General features: G+C 46.1%; 1 protein-coding gene across 5 annotated transcripts in view; it reads left to right on the top strand.

Moving 5' to 3' along the window:
- The first annotated feature begins 2945 nt into the window (after positions 1–2945).
- The window catches only part of HTT (huntingtin), a 138139-nt gene continuing 121049 nt past the window's right edge, over positions 2946–20035 (top strand). For 3 of the 5 annotated variants that reach the window (XM_081229213.1, XM_081229212.1, XM_081229211.1), the window contains exons 1-2: positions 2946–3297; positions 16551–16634. In XM_081229213.1, coding sequence (XP_081085339.1) covers positions 3083–3297; positions 16551–16634 — 299 coding nt within the window. In that variant the 5' untranslated portion in view covers positions 2946–3082. Of the gene's footprint in view, positions 3298–3836; positions 3856–16550; positions 16635–20035 lie in introns of those variants that run through there. The other 2 variants (XM_081229214.1, XM_081229215.1) reach the window with 2 other exon arrangements.

Raw genomic sequence — 20035 nt, 5'->3', positions numbered from 1 at the left:
TGACTCATACCCTCTGGACTGGTCAGAATTTGGGTTTAGGAGCCCATAAACAGAATAATCCAAAGTAAAAGTGGCTTAAACAAAATGGAATTATGTTTCTCTCCTATAGATATTTGTCTGTGAGAAGTCCAGAGATGGTCTGGCCAGGCTGGAATGGCATCTCCACCCAGTCCTGCCAGCTCCATTGTCCTGGGATGTGGCTTTCATCCTCATGATCCAAAATGACTGCTCAAGTGCCAACTACTATATGCCCATTCCAGGCAGCAGGAAGAAGACAGGGGTACCCCTTCCTTTTAAGGAGATTTTCTAGAAATAACACACATCACTTCTGCTTACATCTTATCAGCCAGAACTTATTTAGTCACATGGCTACAGCTAGCTAAAAGGAAGGAGGGAAATGTGGTGGAAAAGTGCCTGGATAAAAACTGAAGTCCTATTATTGAAGAAGGTCAGAGTGGCTATTAGGAGACAACTGTACTACGTAATGTGATGGGCTGAATTGTGCCCCCTGAAAATTCATACGTTGAGTCCTAACCCCTACCACCTCAGAATGGGACTGTATTTGGAGAAAGTGTCTTTAATGATGTAATTAAGATAAAATAAGGTCATGAGGGTGGGCCCTAATCAAATATGACCATTGTCCTTATAAGAAAAGAGGATTAGGACCCGGACGTGCATAGAAGGAAGAACATGCAAGGACACAGGGAGAAGACGGCTATCTACACACCAAGTAGAGAGGCCTCAGAAGGAACCAGCCTGCTCACACCTTGATCTTGGACTTCCAGCCTCCAGGACTGAGAAGATAAATTCTTGTTATTTGAGCCCCCCGGTCTGTGGGACTTTGTTAGAGCAGCCCTAGCGAACTAATACACTTATCTGTTGCTGTGTAACCAATCGCATGGTGGCTTAACAACACAGGATCTCATAGTTAATTCGGACCAGGAATCTGGGCACAGCTTAACTAGGTCCTTCACTCCCATGTCTCTCAAAAGCCTGCGTTTAAGTACCACCTGCCTCTCACTTGAAAGCTCAACTGGGCAGGGATCCACCTCCAAACTCATGTGGTGTTGGCAGGATTCAGTTCTCCCTGGGCTGTTGGCCGAGTGGGCCTCCCAACGTGGCAGCCCTGGCTTCAAGAATGCGTGTGCAAGCCAAGGTGCAGACAGCCAGCAGGACGGAAGGCTCAGTCTTTTGTAACTTAATCCCAGGAGTGCCACCTTTGCCTATTAGAATTTTAGAAGTGTCAGTGAAAATTCAATTAACAATCAAGTTAAGAAGAAAAAAGAGAATTTTATTCAAGCCAAATGAGGATTATAAGCCAGAAGGCAGGCTCTCAGAAGCTCTGAAAGCTGTTCCGCCTGGTAGAAGTCCAAGACACAATCATATATATTTTTGAGACAAAGGCTCATACATCGAAATGACATACTGACATTTTACAGAGAGTTCACCAAAGATACATAGTCCAGGTAAACTCTTACAAAGTGAGCGGTAAGTCAGTACGGCCCCCTCCAGAGTTGGGAAAGAATGCTAATCTTGTAAGAAATTACATTGCTAGGTCAGAAGAAAGGAAAAGAAAAGTTGATCTCTACGGTCCAGCAGGCGTTCTCATCTTGGAGGAGGTCTGGTTAATGGGTAATGCAGATGCACACTTCACGTTAGGGAGGGGGGAGGCCCAAACGACATAGAGAACTTTCTGTTCAAACTTTTTTGTCTTGCTGTAAAATGTAAACCTTAATCAGAAGCCAGCCACCAGTGACAGCCCACTCTCAAGGGGAGGGGACTATACAAGGTGGTGAATCTCAGGAGGGGGTCACTAGGTCATCCGAGAAGTCTGCCCACCACAGTACCTGACAGCCTGGAGCCCCGTCATTGTAGCCTGTCCTGTGTGAGGGCTGGCACATGGCTTGGCCTGTGGACAAGGGCCTTTATTAAATCAGGGAACTGGGACCTCAAGGCTTGCGGCAAGGTTCTCTGAGGTCCTTCCCCTGAAGGGGGGGCGGTTGCTGTCCCCTTGGGGACAAGGCTTCCTGTGGCGATGCTGGGTTCGCCTGACTGCTTTGGGACAACAGGCGGAGACGTGGCTTGTGGCCTAGAACAGGTCGCTGCCCTGAGTGGGCTCTGGAGGCTTCATGCTGCTTGCCCCAGGCGGCTTCTCTGAGGGCCACTCACTCCCTGCGGGCAAGCGGACGCCGCCCCTCCGGGTGGCGAGGCTCTGGAGTCCGGGACCCTCCCACGCCGGCCGGCCTCGCTCAAGGCCGGCCTCGCTCAAGGGGGGCACACCCTTGGACCGGGCAGTCGTGCCTGTGGGGCAGTCTCTGGGATCAAAGCTGCTTCTCGCTGCACCAGCCACGGCCTCTCCGGGCAGCAGGCACTGACCAGGCAGGTTTTTACCACCCGTCCCTGCCCCAGGCCCTCCGCCAAGCCCCTCAGCTCCTCCTCGAGCTGCAGACTGGCTCTCCAGGGCTCCGTTCCTCTCTGGGGGCCACACCTGGGCTCCCGCCCTGAGGGTCCTCTGGCTCCGCGCGGGGCGACCCACTTCCCCCTTCCTCCTCTGCAAGGCTGTCTCGTGAGCCCTCCCTCCGCCCGGGCCGCTGAGTGAGCAAGCACCCTCGCAGGGTCTCCGGCTCCGAGTCCACGGCCGGCCCTCCCTGCCACCCGCCGGGCGTCGGCCGGGGTCTCCTCGACTAGGGGTTTCTTCCCGAGGGAGCATGACGCTCACGACCGCCCCGCCCCTCCTCGCCGCGCCCCTAATCCTCGCCCGGGAGGAGCGCTGGGGTCTCCGTGGTCGCGGCGGTCCTAGGAGGCGAGACGGCAGGCGCGGGGGACTGGTTAGCACCGCGCCCGGCCAATGGCGGAGGCCGCCGCCTCTGGCTGTCAATCTCGCCAGCCTGGCCCCGCCCCTCCGACGGAGCGTCGCGGGACGCAGGGCCGCGGGGGCTGCCGGGACGGACCCAAGATGGCCGAGCGCTTCGGATCCGCTCCTGCCCGCGGCCCCGAGTCTCATTCATTGCCGCGCTGCTGAGCGGAACCGCGAGCAGGTCCGAGGGCTCCGGGGGCTGTTCCCGCGGGGCGGGAGGCCGCCATGGCGACCCTGGAAAAGCTGATGAAGGCCTTCGAGTCCCTCAAGTCCTTCCAGCAGCAGCAGCAGCAGCAACAGCAGCAGCCGCCGCCGCCGCCGCCTCAGCCCCCTCAGCCGCCGCCGCAGGCGCAGCCGCCGCCTCAGCCGCAGTCGCCGCCGCCCCCGCCGCCGCCGCCGCCGCCCGGACCGGCCGTGGCCGAGGAGCCGCTGCACCGACCGTGAGTGCGGGCCCGCTGCAGCTCCCCGGCCCGCGGCGACAGGGCCGCCCCGTGGTCCCCACCCCGTTCCCCGACCCCGCGTGGGTCTCCGGCCCTCGGCAGGCGCGGGGAGCTTCGCCGGCCTCTCCCGGAGGCGCCGGGGCGGCCCCGGCCCCAGTCCCCTGCTCTCCCGGCTGCGAAGTTAGGGGAGGAACCGGGGCTGTGTTGCGAGCAGAACTTGGCAGAGCCGAGGCCGCGTCCCGTCCCTCTCTTCCTGGTCTGAGAGGAGGAGGGCTGGGGGCGCAGCATGCTCCGGGAATTGGAGCCGGAGTGATGCGGAGACAGTGGTGACATCATGCCATGGGACGTCGGGCTGGAGGGCGGGGGAGCGCGCGCGGCCCAATGGAGAGCCTCCTGCGAGGGCCCCTGTAAGCAGCCTGTGGCTCGAGGCTGTCTTCCCGCAGCCTCAGGGCATTTCGTGTCGTTCGGGAGTCGCAGCGAATGTTGAGCATCAGGGAGAGACCGGCTTGTCTCAGCTCAGGTTGGCCTTAGGGCACTTGAATGAGCTGTGGTTGCCAAGTAAGCGATGAACTGTCTAGACGGTTGTTGTTAACACGTGAGAAGCAATAAAACTGGCTTAAATATTAGGAAGAGTTGACTGCCCTTTATTGCCTTGTCCTCAGTTGGAAACAAATGACGTGTTGCTGAGGGAGAGGTTAATCGCTGGGGGCGAGTGATGTCCCTGTCACGAGTGTCGCAGTCCAGCTTTGCCGGAGCAGTGGTGTCTGCGGACCCCACACACGCTTCCTGTTGCTGACATCTGCTACTGTTTGGAAGCAGGGGGTCTCCGTTGCTTGTGCCAGGGAAAGTTTTTGTAACAGAAGAGAGGCCATTAATGACACCGTCTAAGAGAACCGAGTACTTTCCCTTGAAGTCTTGTGTGCTGGGTGTTCAGCAGAGGTCAGGGTGTGTGCTCTGCTGCAGTTCGGGCCTTTCTTTCTCATCTGGGTGTATACAGGATGGCATTTAACGAGGAAAGTTTTCGCGAAGCCGCCCCTCTAAGAAGCGTACCTTCTTCAGGCTGATTCGTTTTTAGTAATGTTTTCTTCGTTATGCTTCTGATATGATCCTTGCTGTGTCCTGAGGTTTCATTAGAAACTGAGAATTTGGGGAGTAATTTTGGCTTATCTGTTAAAATAAAATCTAGAAACAAACTAAGTTTTCTGCTAAAAGCTGAAAAACCTGTTTGGATACTTAGAGGGAAAAAAAGTTGGTTTTTGTTCATTTGTTTGTTTTTTGACAATTTGATTTTTCTCTGCAGCAGGTGATTTATAACCATAACTATCCATTCCAGACTTTTATGGTCGTGCTTTTCCTGGAGTTAGATGCTGTGGAAGTCCATGCTCTGTGTGATCTCATACAAAGGCGGGAAGCACCAAGCAGGGCTCTGGGTGGGAAGGAAGACCTTACTTCCGTCCCTGTCTGCTTGTTCAAACACTTGGTCAGTCTGAAAATATGCTTTCTGTTTCTTATGCTGATTTGACAGAACCTGAATTAGCTTATCTTCTTCAAAATATGGGTGTAAAGAGGTTTCCTTCTTAAGCCAGCTTGACAAAGTAGATACATTTTGTTTCATTACTTTATTGTAAGGAAATGTATGATTGACTTATTTTTAAAATTTAGTCTATCATTTTTGCATAAATAATACATTAACATGGTACAAATTCCAAAATTGCAAAAAGGTAAGTAAAATGTCTCTCTCCCATTCCTTTCTCCTGAGTACCTAACTCCATTCCCAGAGGCAAGCTTCCTCCTTGTGTATCCTACCAGATATAATCTATGTATTATATATATGAAGATAGATTTAAAAATTTTTAAAAACAAAAGTACTTCAGAATAGTAACTTTGAAAGGTTCTTAGCATGCTCTGAAATCAACTGCATTGGGCTTAATTATAGTTACTTTAAATAAAATGCATAAATGTTACATTTTTATGTACTTTGCTGTTCAGAAAGCAAGTATTCATTAATTTTGAGTAACGAACTCACTGCTTTCAAATTTGGATCTTGGCGTTTCTGTTCAGATGTTTCAGCTGAAAAATCCATTCCCCAAAGTAAGATTGGCCAAAAGCAATTAGAAGGTAACTGTTCTATTTTTATGGCTCTTGCTCTCTGTGGAACTATAGTGTCACCAGCCATGCTTGGGCTTCAATGGAAGGATCTGAGTGCCTACTCCTAGCTCAGCGTATGGGATACAGGGGTTCCGGGCGGTACAAGCTACAGTCTCAGCAAAGCTGACGTGCAGGGCAGTGCCAGAGCTTGGCAGGGTCCTAACTGCAATTATGAGGCAGTTGACATTGGCCTTTGGCACTTTCTCACTCTCCTTCAGATTCCCTCCTAGTTTTTCTCTGATTTTAATTATTTGCTGAATGTCTAATGTGTGCCAGCCAGTATCCTAATAGGTGCAGGGCTACAGCCATGAACAGATAAATCTCTGCCCTCATGAAGCTTACATTTTAGTGAGGAACATAGACCAGAAACAGGATACATAAGAAAAATACACAGTATGTTAGACAGTGATAAACAAAGGAGGAACAGCAGCAAAGCAGGGAAGGGGGTCTAGGAGATGTCAGGGTTAATAAGGTATTGACGTTTTAGATAGGGTGTCCAGGGAAGGGCCACTGAGATGGTGTCTTTTGAGTAAAGACCAGAAGAGACTCAGGGATTGCCATAAAGGTATGTGGAGGGGCGTTCCAGGCAGAGGGAGCAGGTCCAAAGCCCGCTGATGGAGGAATAGCAAGGAGACAGTGTGGCCCGTTGAATTAGCCAGAGGGAGACTCTTAGTAGGAGCTGAGGTCAGAGAGGTAGAGAGAGTGCCGTACCAGATAGATCGGTAGGCCCTTCCTTCAAGGTGGACTAAAGACAGTGGCATTTATTCCAAGTGAGGTGGGAAGTAATTGGAGGGTTTGGTCCGAGGAGTGGCAGGAGTTGAGTTCCATTTTTAAATGAATACTGGCTGAGAACTGGGTGGGGGAAGCAGGGTGAGAAGCGGGAGAGCAGGTGGGAAGTGAGCGACGTGCTCAGGTGAGATGGTGGTGAATTCTGTCAGGTTGTTGGCAGTGGCAAGGTGGGAACTGACTGAATTCTGAAGGTAGAACCGACAGGACTTGTTCATCTCTGTCTGCTAAGCATGACATAATTTAGCTATAGTTGGTGTTATCAGTTATATTCAACTGCAAGTAATGGAAAACTCTGCTGCCATAACTTAAATAGGAAGGAATTTATTATAAGACAGCAGTGTCTGCTTGAGGAAGCTCCCCAGTGATTAGGGACCCAGCTTCTTTCTTATACTTAACTTGCAAACCCTCATCCTCATTCTTTCCCATTTTTAAAGTTGGGTTGTCTTTTTATTGTTGAATTGTAACAGTTTTCATAATATTCTGGGTACTAGACCCTTATCAGATGCATGATTTGTAAAATGATACTCCCTTTCTTGGGTTGTCTCTTCACTTTTTTTTTTTGGCCCCGACCTGCGGCTTCTGGGGCAGCTTGTGGGATCTTAGTTCCCTGACCAGGGATCGAACCCGGGCCCGTGGCAGTGGAAGTGCGGAGTCCTAACCACTGGACCGCCAGGGAAGTCCCTATACAGTCTTGATTACCATTAGTTTTTTTTTTTTAATTTTTAAAAAAGATTAATTAATTTATTTTTGGCCGCGTTGGGTCTTCGTTGCAGTGCGAGAGCTTCACGTTGTGGTGGCTTCTCTTGTTGCAGAGCACGGGCTCTAGGTGCACGGGCTTCAATAGTTGTGGCACACGGGCTCAGTAGTTGTGGCGCACGGGCTTAGTTGCTCCGCGGCAGGTGGGATCTTCCCAGACCAGGGCTCAAACCTGTGTCCCCTGCATTGGCAGGCGGATTCTTAACCACTGCTCCACCAGGAAGTCCTTGCCATTAGTTTTGTATCACAGTTTCAAGTCATGAAATGTGAGTCCTCCAACTTTATTCCTTTTCAGGATAGTTTTGACTATTCTGGGCCCCTTGCATTTCCATTTGAATTGTAAGATCTGATTGTCAGTTTCTACGAAGAAGCCAGCTGGGATTCTCTGATGGGTATTGCATTGAATCTGTAGATCAGTTTGGGGAGTATTGGCATCTTAACAATATTAAGTCTTCTGATTCTTGAACATTGGCAAACATTTTATGTAAATGGTACATCTCTGTAGCAACCATTAAACTCTGCCATTGTAGAAAAAAAGCATCCAGAAGCACTATGTAAGTGAATGTGTGCCTCTGTTCCAATAAAATTTTATTAAGGACGTTGAAATTTGAATTTTGTATAGTTTTCACGTCATAAAATATTATTCTTTGATTTTTTTGGGGGGGTCAACCGTTTAAAAATGTAAAAACACTTCTTAGACTGGCCGAAACAGGTAGGCTGTAGTTTGTCCACCCCTAGATTAGATATGATAGGACCACTTTGGGGAAGCATTTCTTTTTTGGTTGCTTTTTGTTAACTAGCTTAAAAAAATTTACACATATACGTTGTAACAACATCTTCAAATAGCACAGAAGATGGAAAGCAAAGCCTTCCTCCCTGGCTGTCCTAGTCTCATTCCCTAAAAATAACAACTGTTAAGTTTCTTTTGTTTTCTCTGATTTTTTTTTTTTTTGTGGTACGTTGGCCTCTCACTGTTGTGCCCTCTCCCATTGCGGAGCACAGGCTCCGGACGCGCAGGCTCAGCGGCCATGGCTCACGGGCCCAGCCACTCCGCGGCATGTGGGATCTTCCCGGACTGGGGCACGAGCCTGTGTCCCCTGCATCGGCAGGCGGACTTTCAACCACTGCGCCACCAGGAAAGCCCGTTTTCTCTGATTTTTTAATGCATGTACACGTCCTTTTTTTTTTTTTTTTGCATGAATGAGCTCACACTATATTATTTCACTTAGTATACCAAAGACATTGTTTCATAGCAGTACCTATCATTCTTATTAACTGCTATATAATACTGTAGAATTTCTTTTTAAAAGAGGACTTACGGAGATGTAAAGGCAAAGGTCTTACAGTGTCCTGGCCTTCCTATTCTCTCCTCCTTCAGAGGCCCCACCCCCAATTACCTCTGGTCCCTGCAAGTGAGCCAACCACTCAGTAAACTACCTTGGAATGGAAGTCTTATTCAGATAGCAAGAAGGAAAAATTAACACAGTATAAGATACTGTTTAATGTTGTGTTAACTTGAATCAGTTTGGGTGCTAGAATATGTGTTAGAGACGAGATATGCCATAGATCCTTGCTGCTCGGAGTGTGGTCTCAGGGCCAGCAATTTGGTATCACTTGGGAGCTTATAAGAAGTACAGATTCTCTGCCCTACCTTAGACCTACTGAATCAAGAGTCTGCATTTTAACCAGGTTTGTGAGCAATTTATGTGCACATTAAAGCTTGAGAAGCTCCACTGTAGATGATCAGGACCTACTTTTCTGTTGATATAATATAATATAATATAATATAATATAATATAATATAATATAATATAATATAATATAAAATTCCATCAGCATTTGGGAGGGAAGACTTACGTTGCTTACATCTGTCCAGGTGTAGCTGAGTCAGTATCATTTCTCTGTCCTAGGGCCATGGAGCATTTGTGTAGCTGTAAAGTACGGTGTAACACTGACAAGTAAGCTGTGGTGGCATTAAGAGCTCCCAGCTACTGGGAATGGGCAGTTAAGTGGGGACTGGACTAGATGACCTGGAAGGATTCCTTTCAACAGGGTGCCTGTTGTGTGCCAGGGCCTGTTCTGGGTCCTTGGGTTACAGCAGTGAATAAGGCCAGTGGTGTTAAAGACTATGGAGAAAGACAAAACAGAATAAGGGGGAGAGGGGCTTTGTGGTGTTGTTTAGGGTGCGAAGTGCACTGAGAAGGTGATGCTGGAGCAGGGGGAGGGGGGTGGGTATCTGGAGGAGGTGAGGTCCAGGTAGAGGGAACAGATGAGTGGGAGTGCTTTCCATGTTGGAGGAGTAGTAAGGAGGCCAGAAAGAGGAGATGAGGGTAGTCGTTTAGGGCCTGTACCCCAATATAAGGACTTTGGATTTTACTCTGACCAGATGCTTACTTGTGTAGTCAAACAAGTGATATAGCTTACAATGCTAAGCCAACACCAATTGCTGGCTTGGAAGGAACTGAGTCACTTAGTCATCGCTGGTGGGACTATAAAATGGACAGCTACTCTGGAAAACAAGCAGTGTCTTGTAGAACTGAACATAAAGTTACTATATGACCGGGCAGTTGCACTCTTGGGTGTTTATCCTGGAGAAGTGAAAACTGTTCACATAAAAACCTGTACACAACCGTTTGTAGCAACTTTATTCATAATAGCCAAAAACTAGAATCAGCTTAGATGTCCTTCAACAGGTGAATGGTTAAACTACTCAGCAATAAAAAGGAACAAACTCCTGGTAATACATGCAACAACTAAGATGAATCTTGAGGAAATTATACTCGTGAAAACAGCCAATCCCAAAAGGTTATATATGGGCTGATTCTACTTATGGAACATTTTTGAAATGACATAGTTCTAGGAGTGGAGAATAGATGAGTGGTTGCCGGGGTTAGGGCTGCGTGGAGGTACAGAGTGGAGGGCCAAGGGACATGGGTGTGCTTTTCAAAGGGCAGCTCAAGGGATCCTCAGGGTGATGGAAGTGTTCCCTATCTTGACTGTGGTGGTGGATACACAAACTTACACATCTGATGACATTGTGTACAACTAAATGCACACATCCCGCACAGGTGAGTAAAAGTAAAACTGGAAATCTAAAGATCAGTGGATTGTATCACCGTTCTGGCTGTGATTGTTTTGCAGAATGTTAGCATTGGGGGAAACTGAGTGAAGTATACACTGGCTTTCTTTTATTGATATTTCTTACAGTTGCATGTGAATCTACAATTACCTCATTAAAAACTTTAAAAAAAAAAGATTTTTAAAAAATATTTATTTGTTTATTTATTTTTGGCTGTGCCAGATCTTAGTTGCAACCCGTGAGATCTTTAGTTGCGGCATGCAGACTTAGTTGTGCCATGCATTCGGGATCTAGTTCCCTGACCAGGGATCGAACCTGGGCCCCCTGCATTGGGAGTGTGGAGTCTTACCCACTGGACCACCAGGGAAGTCCCCCTCATTAAAAACTTTAATTAACAAAAAAGGCCACCCTGGTGGACAGGGAGCAGGAATGAAAGAGGCAATTAAAGTAATCAAAGCTGATTGAAGTAATCAAATCAGTTGGGAGGCTATTGAAGTAATCAAAGCTAGAGGTGCTGGCAGCTTGTGCCAGGCTGGGAGCAACAGTGCTGGTGGCGAGGAGTGGTCACATTCCTTCCTCTGGGGAGGAAGAGCTGCTGGGATTTGCAGACAGTTTTTTTAAAAAATTGAGATTATGATTTACATATCATAAAATTCACCATTTAAAAATGTATAACTTAGTGGTTTGTAATATATTCACAAGGTTCTGCAACCATCACTACTGTCTGATTTCTGGAACATTTCATCACCCCGAAAAGAAAGCCCCTCTCCATTAGCAATCAGTCCCCATTTTCCCGTCCCCAGCCCCTGGCAACCATTAATCTACTTCTGTCTCTATGGATTTGCCTGTTCTGGACATTTTTTGTGAATGGAATCATACACATGGGGCCTTTTGTGTCATACCTTGTTCACTTAGTATAGATCGCATTTTGAATTGTACCTTCTTCTATTAGTAATTGTTACAGTACTCAGTTAAATTACTAGTAAGAAAGGCTTTCACCGCCCTTTTCTGTGATATAGACTGTGTGGTGGGGAAATCGTAGGCCTTGTTTCCCCTAATCAAACAGTACTTTTTCTTTTCAGCCGTGTCGAGCGGCTTGTGGGACCTTAGTTCCCTGACCAGGGATTGAACCTGTGCCCTTGGCAGTGAAAGTGTCGAGTCCTAACCATTGGACCGCCAGGGAATTCCCTTAAGCAGTACTTTTATTTTAAAATTGTGTATGAAACATAATTCCAAAATGACTTCGGTGTTCCATTCCTTCTTAAAAAAAAAAAAAGATCCGAAAGAGTCCTAATCTTCTAGGAACACTCTCATTAGTATAGTACTTGGTGAAAGTTAAAGAGCAGCTGATGAGGAATCAGAAGACCTGGATCTCTGCCCGGCCATTTACTGCCCTGCTCCTGCAGGCGGGGCAGCCTCTAGATCTCAGTTTTACTCATCGTGTGGTGTGTGTAGGCACCATGTGTATGTGACAGTACCTGTGACCACAAATAGCAAGACAAGTGCAAGATAGACGATCATTTTCAATTCCTGGGGTAGTCTAGGTCCTCCCTTGCACACCCTCAACCTGGAATCAGATTTTTCATACGTAATTCTAAAAATAAGAATTTTGATGAGAGGGCTTGAATTCCCATTTTCAGAATTAGTTCTTTGATAATCGTTCTAACGTGATTGTAGTATGCCTGTAGAGTCCTTGATTTTTATATGTTCCTCCTCCTTACAGATGCATGTTTGTGTACAGATCGCTTCATTACACAATTTTGAAGGTGGAGTTAAAATAAGCACGTTTACAAAAACAGCTGAAGGATCAGGACTGTTCTTACCTTGTTTATCCAGCTCTTATCCTGCTCATCCAGTTCCTGCCTAGAGTAAGGCTGTCCCGTTTTCACCTTAATTTCCATACTTACTCTTCTTGTAGAACAAGTCAGTTTGACATCTTAGTTCATCAGCCTAATTAAATTCCATGGGGGAATGAAATAGTTGTAGTTTTCTTAAACTTCCAAGTTGGTTTATTGGACAAAATAAGACGGGAAGGAGGTATTTGAAGCAGGGACCATGGCATGTACAAGAACTGAGTTTGAAGGTGCGTGACCAAAATGACTGAGTTATTTCCAGTGGCCAGAGTTCCCCCCCCCCACCCGCAGGTTTCCTGACAGAGGAAAGTAGCCTGAGGCCAGACTATGCTGGGCCTGCTTAAGCCAGGTTGGTGTTTGCACTGGGTGGGAGTGTTTGTTACTTTGGGGCTACATTGCTGCCCTGACATCTTTCAGTGGGTAGTGTTGGAAGGGTTGTTTATTTCGTTTCTGATATTTTTGGTTAATACCTCTTTGTTGGGGTGTCTGAGGGTAAAGTCTGATCCTCACACTTTGAAATGTGGGTATTCTTCAGTGTGATAAAAGAGAAGATTTTACAGGATAAGTATTTTGGTAGCAATCAGGTGGTTGGTTTTTATGCTCCTCACCCAAAATAGGTACTTAGTAATTATTGTTTAAATTTTAATAGCAAGACTAGGAACCACTGAAGACTTCGACTGTCTATCTGAAGAATCTTAATGATTTTAGGGCTATCTATTGAGTGTGGAAAAGATGAAAATTTAAATATACTACAGTAGATTTTTTTTTTCCCCCTCAAAAGTGTTTGGATTGCTGGAAAATGATTGTGGATGAGTTAGGAAGAGAAACTCAAAAACGTGTGCTTTCTTTGTAGCTGACCATGATAGAATGTGTGCTGCCCTCTTTCTGGCAGTAAAGTCGTGAAAGTCAGGGTCATCAGACGTGCTGTGATTGATGTCTTGGTCACAGCCAGAGGGGCTGAGGGCTGCAGCTCGGGCTCCACGAAGTGCTTGAACTCAAGCCTGTGGGGTTGCCCTACAGTTTCTCTCTTTTTTAAGCTTTGCTGTTTCAACTTTTCTTTCCATCTCTTGGTTCTGCAAACTCAAGTTTAAAGTAATTATCATTTATCTTCTGAATCCTGTTTGTAAGACTGACTTAAGAACTTTTGAGTCAGTTTTAACGTGTATGTAACTTACTCTCCTACAGCAAAAGCTTACTTATCCATTCCTTTGTTGTCTGTCTGAAACACCTTCTCCAGTGTAGGTGCTGTGCTGAGTGCCAGGGAGAGAGACACCATATGGCCCTTGCTCTTAGTGAGTCTGTCATCCCTGGGGAGGAAATTGCAGGAACAGTTACTACCAAAGAGTGTGATGGAGGTGCTGGCTGATGGCCGGGCCTAGGGCAGGATCCCGGGTGAATAAGGCAGTCTTTCCCCACAAATAGCTTGGAGGAGGAGCTAGACCCAAACAGACAACAGAAGAATGTATTTTTATTTTGGTGGGTGAGATGATGTTTTCTCTTTGACTTTCTGCTAGTTTCATAAACTTTTGCTCAAGTTCTGGCTTGGGGGAACAGCACAGTAGGTCTTAAGGAGATCAGGCGGCAGGTCCAGAGAGCTGGATTGTTTATTGTTACCTGTACTTTTGTGGTTTATTCCACATGTGAGGAGGGAGACAAGGTTCTTCTTGAAGCTCATACTTGTATTTATCACTTTTCTATTCTGACCATCGTCAAGTAGTGAAGTCCACTCAGTTTCGTGTTTGTCGACCTTTTTCTGATTACCGTCCCCCTAGGAATCACTTTAGACCTCACGGTAGGAGGCTACCCAGGGAGGGGCCACTACCTATGTAGCTAGGAGACTGGGTGTATGAATTCAGTTCACTTAAGGCCTTTGTCAGATTCTCACTGTGGAAAAGAGTAGTGGATAAGTGAGTTAGTTTGCTTCCTAACGTGCTTGGAGTGGTCAGTGTTCTTTAATTTTCTTGATGGCTGTCTTAAACTAGGTAACCTCTGAGCTGCTGTAATAGAGACTTTAATGTGGTGGCTCAAAGAAGAGAGCATTTAAATTCTCATAGCGCTTTCTTCTTTAAATTGAGGTATTTTATTTATACACACACACACACACACACACACACACACAGTAAAATGTACCCTTTTTAATGTACAGATCATGAATTTTGACAGTTGCATAAAGCTGTGTAACTACTACCACAATCAAGATTTAGAACAGTGCCATCACCTCCTCAAGATTCCCCCTGCCTCGTACCTCTTTGCTGTCAACTCCCCCCTCCTCTGCCAGGCCCCTGGATATTACTGATCACCTTATGTTCCCCTGGTTTTGTGTCTTCCAGAACGTGGCATAAATGGAATTATCCTTAATGTATCTTGAAGCTGATACATTGAGATTCATCCTTGTGTGAATCAGTGCTTCGCTGCTTTTTACTGCCAAGCAGTGTTCCGTCATTTGGCTGTGTCATTTTTCCATCCACTGGGACATTTGGGTTGTTTCCATCACAGTGTTTTTGAAGTGAGTGACTCATGAGGGTGGGTGGTGAGGGGCCTCTGCCTCTTGTGGTCACTTGGGACTCAGGCTTCTTCCATCCTGTTGCTCTGCAGCCTCTTGTTGTCTTTATCTGTATAATCAAAAACTGGGTGTTAGGAATGTTTGCTCCAGTCGGAGGGAACTAAAAGGGGGAGGGAACTAAAAAGGGGGAGGGAACTAAAAGGGGGATGCCCAGGGCGAGCCAGCAAGGCAGAAGCTCCACCTGCTACTTCGGTTCCCATTTCATCTGTGAGAACTAAGTCACGTGTCTATCCCCGACTGCAGGGAAGCTAGGCTGTGGAGCTTCTAACCAGGAGGCGTGTGTCTGAGAAGGGAAGCATGGCATCTTGGTGGATGACTAGCAGTCCGCAACATAGCTTATCAGTAAGAGTCTCTTTTAGGAAAGAGACCAGTGGGAGATACACAGTCACCAGTCCATGTGGTGATGGACTCTTACTGACCAGTCATCGGGAAGCCCCTCTCCGCATGCCTTGGGCTTGTCTTCTCATTCAGGCTCTGTCTGTCCTTTTTGGACCCTGACTTTCCCCTTTGGAGGCTCTTCCTTGTCCATTTTCTTCCCTGGCCACATCTGTAGTGCCTTTTGGAGGGTGTGTCTTTCGTGGATTTGCATAATTGTAAGAGCCTGTTCCTTCAGGTGTACTTGTTGGAAACTGACGTTGCATTAGGGATTAAATAGAAGTGTTTGTTGGTTAGTTTTAAAATTTCTTTGGTACTAGAATTCCCTCCAAAACTTAGTAGTCTTCTGGTTTAGGTGTTTCTAGTTAATACCATGTACTGGTGACCTGCTAACACTCAGATTCTTTTTGGATATAGTTATCAAGCCTGATTTATTTTTTGGCTTCCTCTTTGTTTTTTTTTTTTTTTTGCAGTACGCGGGCCTCTCACTGTTGTGGCCTCTCCCGTTGCGGAGCACAGGCTCCGGACGCGCAGACTCAGCGGCCATGGCTCACGGGCCCAGCCGCTCCGCGGCATGTGGGATCTTCCCGGACCGGGGCACGAACCCGCGTCTCCTGCATCGGCAGGCGGACTCTCAACCACTGCGCCACCAGGGAAGCCCTTGGCTTCCTCTTTGGATTGACCCTCTCTACCTTATTTCTGTGATGCCTACCTCAGAGACATCTCAAGTCATAGGTTTGGGTGGGAAGCAAGCACCTTTTATCTGATTCTTGTTTATCTCCTGTTTATCTCCTTTTGGGGGGCTGAGAAGTCTTACTAGGAGGCTTTTGAGAAAGTCTCTGGGCAGGGGGCTTGTTTCTAGCCGTTTGGGGATATAGAAGCAGTTAGCCATTGTCTGAACGTTATTTTACACCTAAGAGTGTGAGGTCTGTGTGATATGCTGACTGTAGTCAGTAAATACGCCTTTGAGAAGTGACAGCAGCTTGGTGTGTAGAGTATTATATTGATATCATTGTGTTTCATTGAATTGCACACTCCGTCCATCCATGTGATCTTGGGTGAACGCTGTTTGCACTGCAGTTTCTCCTTCTCTCTGAGATAGAGAAAGCGGGTGCGTTACTAACACCCCTTGACTTTTCTATGGAGCCCTGTCCTGTAGGGAACCCTGGGTTAGGCTCATCCCCTCCTCCCTGACCTCTGAGCCATCCTGCCCCCAGCAGGAATGGGTGGTTTACTTCTAGGAGTCAAGAAGCACTATTTTTATAAAAAAATAAATTCATTTATTTATTTTTGGCTGCATTGGGTCTTCATTGCTGCATGCGGGCTTTCTCTAGTTGTGGCGAGCCGGGGCTACTCTTCGTTGCGGTGCGCGGGCTTCCCATTGCGGTGGCTTCTCTTGTTGCCGAGCACGGGCTCTAGGCACACGGGCTTCAGTAGTTGTGGCACGCGGGCTCTAGAGCACAGGCTCAGTAGTTGGGATGCACAGGCTTAGCTGCTCCATGGCATGTGGGATCTTCCCGGACCAGGGCTCGAACCCGTGACCCTTGCATTGGCAGGCGGATTCTCAACCACTGTGCCACCAGGGAAGCCCAAGAAGCACTATTGAATGAATGAATGCCTTGTAGAAATAGATGGAGCGGATAACACAACACATGCAAACTTCCTTTACTCTTTTCTTTTTCCCTTTTAGAAAGAAAGAACTCTCAGCCACCAAGAAAGACCGTGTGAATCATTGTCTGACAATATGTGAAAACATAGTGGCACAGTCTCTCAGGTAACTGCACTTTGAACTTCCTAGTGAAAATTAAAAATTTCTATATTTTCATTCTTAATGGGCTAGAATATTCTTTGTCTCCCCAATTGTTTTAAAACCTTTACAGGACCCCCTTCCCCATACTTCTGGCTACATATATGGAGGATGTCCAGACACTGTAATGAGTAATGTTTCTATAATCTTACGTAGTATCATTGTAACCATTATGATAATTGAACGTGTTTATATTTTACTTATTGCAGTATTTGGAACAACAAGAGCTACTTATTGCAGTATTTGGAACAACAAGAGCCTGTCCAATTATAGTGGTCTTTTTTTTTTTAAATTGGAGTATAATTGCTTCACAATGTTGTGTTTCTGCTGTACAATGAAGTGAATCAGCTTTATGTATACATATATCCCCTCCCTCTTGGACCTCCCTCCCCACCCCCATCCCACCCATTTAGGTCATCACAGAGCACCAAGCTGAGCTCCCTGTGCTGTATAGCAGGTTCCAATTAGCTATCTATTTTTTTTTAATTAATTAATTTATTTATTTATTTATTTTTGGCTGCGTTGGGTCTTCGTTGCTGCTCGTGGGCTTTCTCTAGCTGTGGTAAGCGGGGGCTACTCTTCGTTGCGATGCACGGGCTTCTCATTGAGGTGGCTTCTCTTGTTGCAGAGCATGGGCTCTAGGGTGCGTGGGCTTCAGTAGTTGTGGCTCGCGGGTTCAGTAGTTGTGGCCCACGGACTTAGTTGCTCTGTGGCATGTGGGATCTCTGGACCAGCGATCGAACCCGTGTCCCCTGCATTGGCAGGCGGATTCTTAACCACTACACCACCATGGAAGCCCCCCCACTAGCTATCTATTTTACATATGGTACCCCAATGTTCATTGCAGCACTGTCTACGATAGCCAGGACATGGAAACAACCTAAATGTCCATCGACAGATGAATGGATAAAGAAGATGTGGTATATATATATATGATGGAATATTACTCAGCCATAAAAAGGAGGGAAATTGGGTCATTTGTAGAGATGTGGATGGACCTAGAGTCTGTCATACAGAGTGAAGTAAGTCAGAAAGAGAAAAACAAATATTGTATATTAATGCATATATGTGGAATCTAGAAAAATGGCACAGATGAACCTACTTACAGGGCAGGAATAGAGATGCAGATGTAGACAACGGACATGTGGACACGGGTGAGGGGTGGGATGAGTTGGGAGATTAGGTTTGACATAAATGCACCCTTGTGGTCTTTTGTTTGCTCTTCTTCCGCACTTTGCCCCCCTGTCCGACCCTGTGGGAGTGCACGTGCTCCCCCATGGCTGCTGCCTGCTCATGAAGGCTCTGGGGCCAGTGGGATCGTGGGCATTGACTGGAGGTCTGCTTCCCTGGCTCGACGGTTCCTCTGTGGTGAACTAGCAGCACCTTCTTGTGTAGCTTCTTTGCCAATTCTCCTCATTCTCTTTACTTTTGACTGTCGTTTTTTCTGACCATTGTTCATAGTAGCTGTGGATGGTAAATATTTTAAGCTTGTTTCTAGTGGCTGAGTAGGAAACAGATGTACTTATGATTTCAGAATTCTGTTACCCACATGGGCATGTGTGAAGTACTTCTCTCTTGGCTTTTCTTTCCTTTGGAATAAATCATTCATGTTATTCTCCTGTTGGAAAGAGCTCTTTATAATCTGTTAGAAAAAGCTCAGAATAATAATCTTGATTTTAGTACTGACAGAAATTTCGTGATTCATTTAATTTTAGTGGCACCTTGCTTTTGTATTTCATACTTTCAAAGCAATTTCACATAGAGTATTTCATTTTAGTTGAACTCATTCAGTTTGTGAAGGACAGTGGATGATTTCTGTTTCTATTTAATTTGTAGAAATGTTGTGGGAAGAAATGAAGTGACAAATGAGAATATGTGCTGAAAATAAAAATATAGAAATTCTAAGTTAGCATGCTATTGTTAGCATAGCTTAGAAAACAATACTAAGATAAAAGTAGGGGGAAAAAAAGCTTGAATTCTATTTCCACTCCTTATAAGTCAGGTGGTTTTAGATAAGTTTAACTTCTTGGAGCCACTGTTGCCTCATCTATGAAATGTAAACCCAATTTATAAGGGTTCTTGTGGGATGAAGTGACACCTGTGAAACACTGTTGAGAGCTACATAGATGTGTTCTTTAGCTACTGAGAGCCAGAAATACATCCCGGCGTGATGCACATTGTCCTACAAACTGTCATTACTTCTGTATGAAATGACGGTAAATGCCCGACAGGCCCCTGGTGCCTGCTGCTGCTGTAGCACTGCTGTGCTCAGCTGACCCCCAGCATCCGGGTCTCAGGGAGTAGCACCTCACTTTGAAAGCTTATGGACCCAGGAAATAGATCTCTTTCAGTCTTAGTGCTTCACGCATTATACTTAGTTTGTTTCTTGACAATTCCCAATGGAATTGATGGGATGTTGGCTTAGATTCACACATTGGTAGTAAAGTATGTTGAGATATGTTAAGACTGATTTGTGGTTCAGTTTGCTATCTTAAATCACAGTAGTGGCTGATAATAGTTTTTACATTCGTATGTCTATTATGTTTTTATGGAGTAGTGCTGATAGTCATTATACTGCTTGTTCTACACAGGAGCATAAGAATAGGGTATTTTTTGGACCCAGAGAGGTTGTTTCTGGTCCCATCAGATCAAAGAACAAGTTTGTTTTAAGATACTCTCCATACTTTTTAGGAATTTTGGAGTGTAGAGCTGAAGTGGATATTTTATATGCATGTAATGATTTATGAAATCTTCTTGATGGCTGGTATTTCCTGTCATCTCTCCTGAGTGTAAGTAACCTCTGGTGCGTTCTTACAGCTTCTGTGATGCACTGACCTTCTCTCCAGTGGGGTTATTCAGTGGCAGCTTCTGAAGTCTTCAATGTGTGTTGTGACTCTTGGTCTACCTAAGCTCTCAAGTTGGTGGTCTGTCCTACTGGTTCCTAAATACACATGAACATCAAAATCACCCGGAAGATTTGTCAAAAATATAGTAACAAAGATACCTCACTGCCCTCTTTCCCCAGCACACTTATATTTTCTGTTCAGGTGGAGTGTGGGGATTTGTTTTTTACAAGTATCCTCTTGGGAATACTTAGGAACCCTCATCTAAGCAAGTGTACCTTGATAAAGTGGTTGGGTAAAAATAAGTATACAGGAATCTCTAGATTTCCCCAATATTAGCATAAATCAGTTAGAAAATGTAATGGTTCAAGATCCAATTCATAGTAGCACCAACGTATCAAATTCCAAGGAATTGACAAGGGACCTGCAGAAACTACGTAAGGAGGGCTGTTGACTTTCCTGAAAGGTACAGATTACTACCTCCCTTTCTACATGGGAAGATTTCTTTATCATAAAGTTAAATTT

The sequence above is a fragment of the Mesoplodon bidens genome, assembly GCF_964165515.1.
Source record: "Mesoplodon bidens genome assembly, chromosome: 1".
Taxonomy (NCBI): Eukaryota; Metazoa; Chordata; class Mammalia; order Artiodactyla; family Ziphiidae; genus Mesoplodon; species Mesoplodon bidens.
This window is presented reverse-complemented; position numbering and strand designations above follow the sequence as displayed.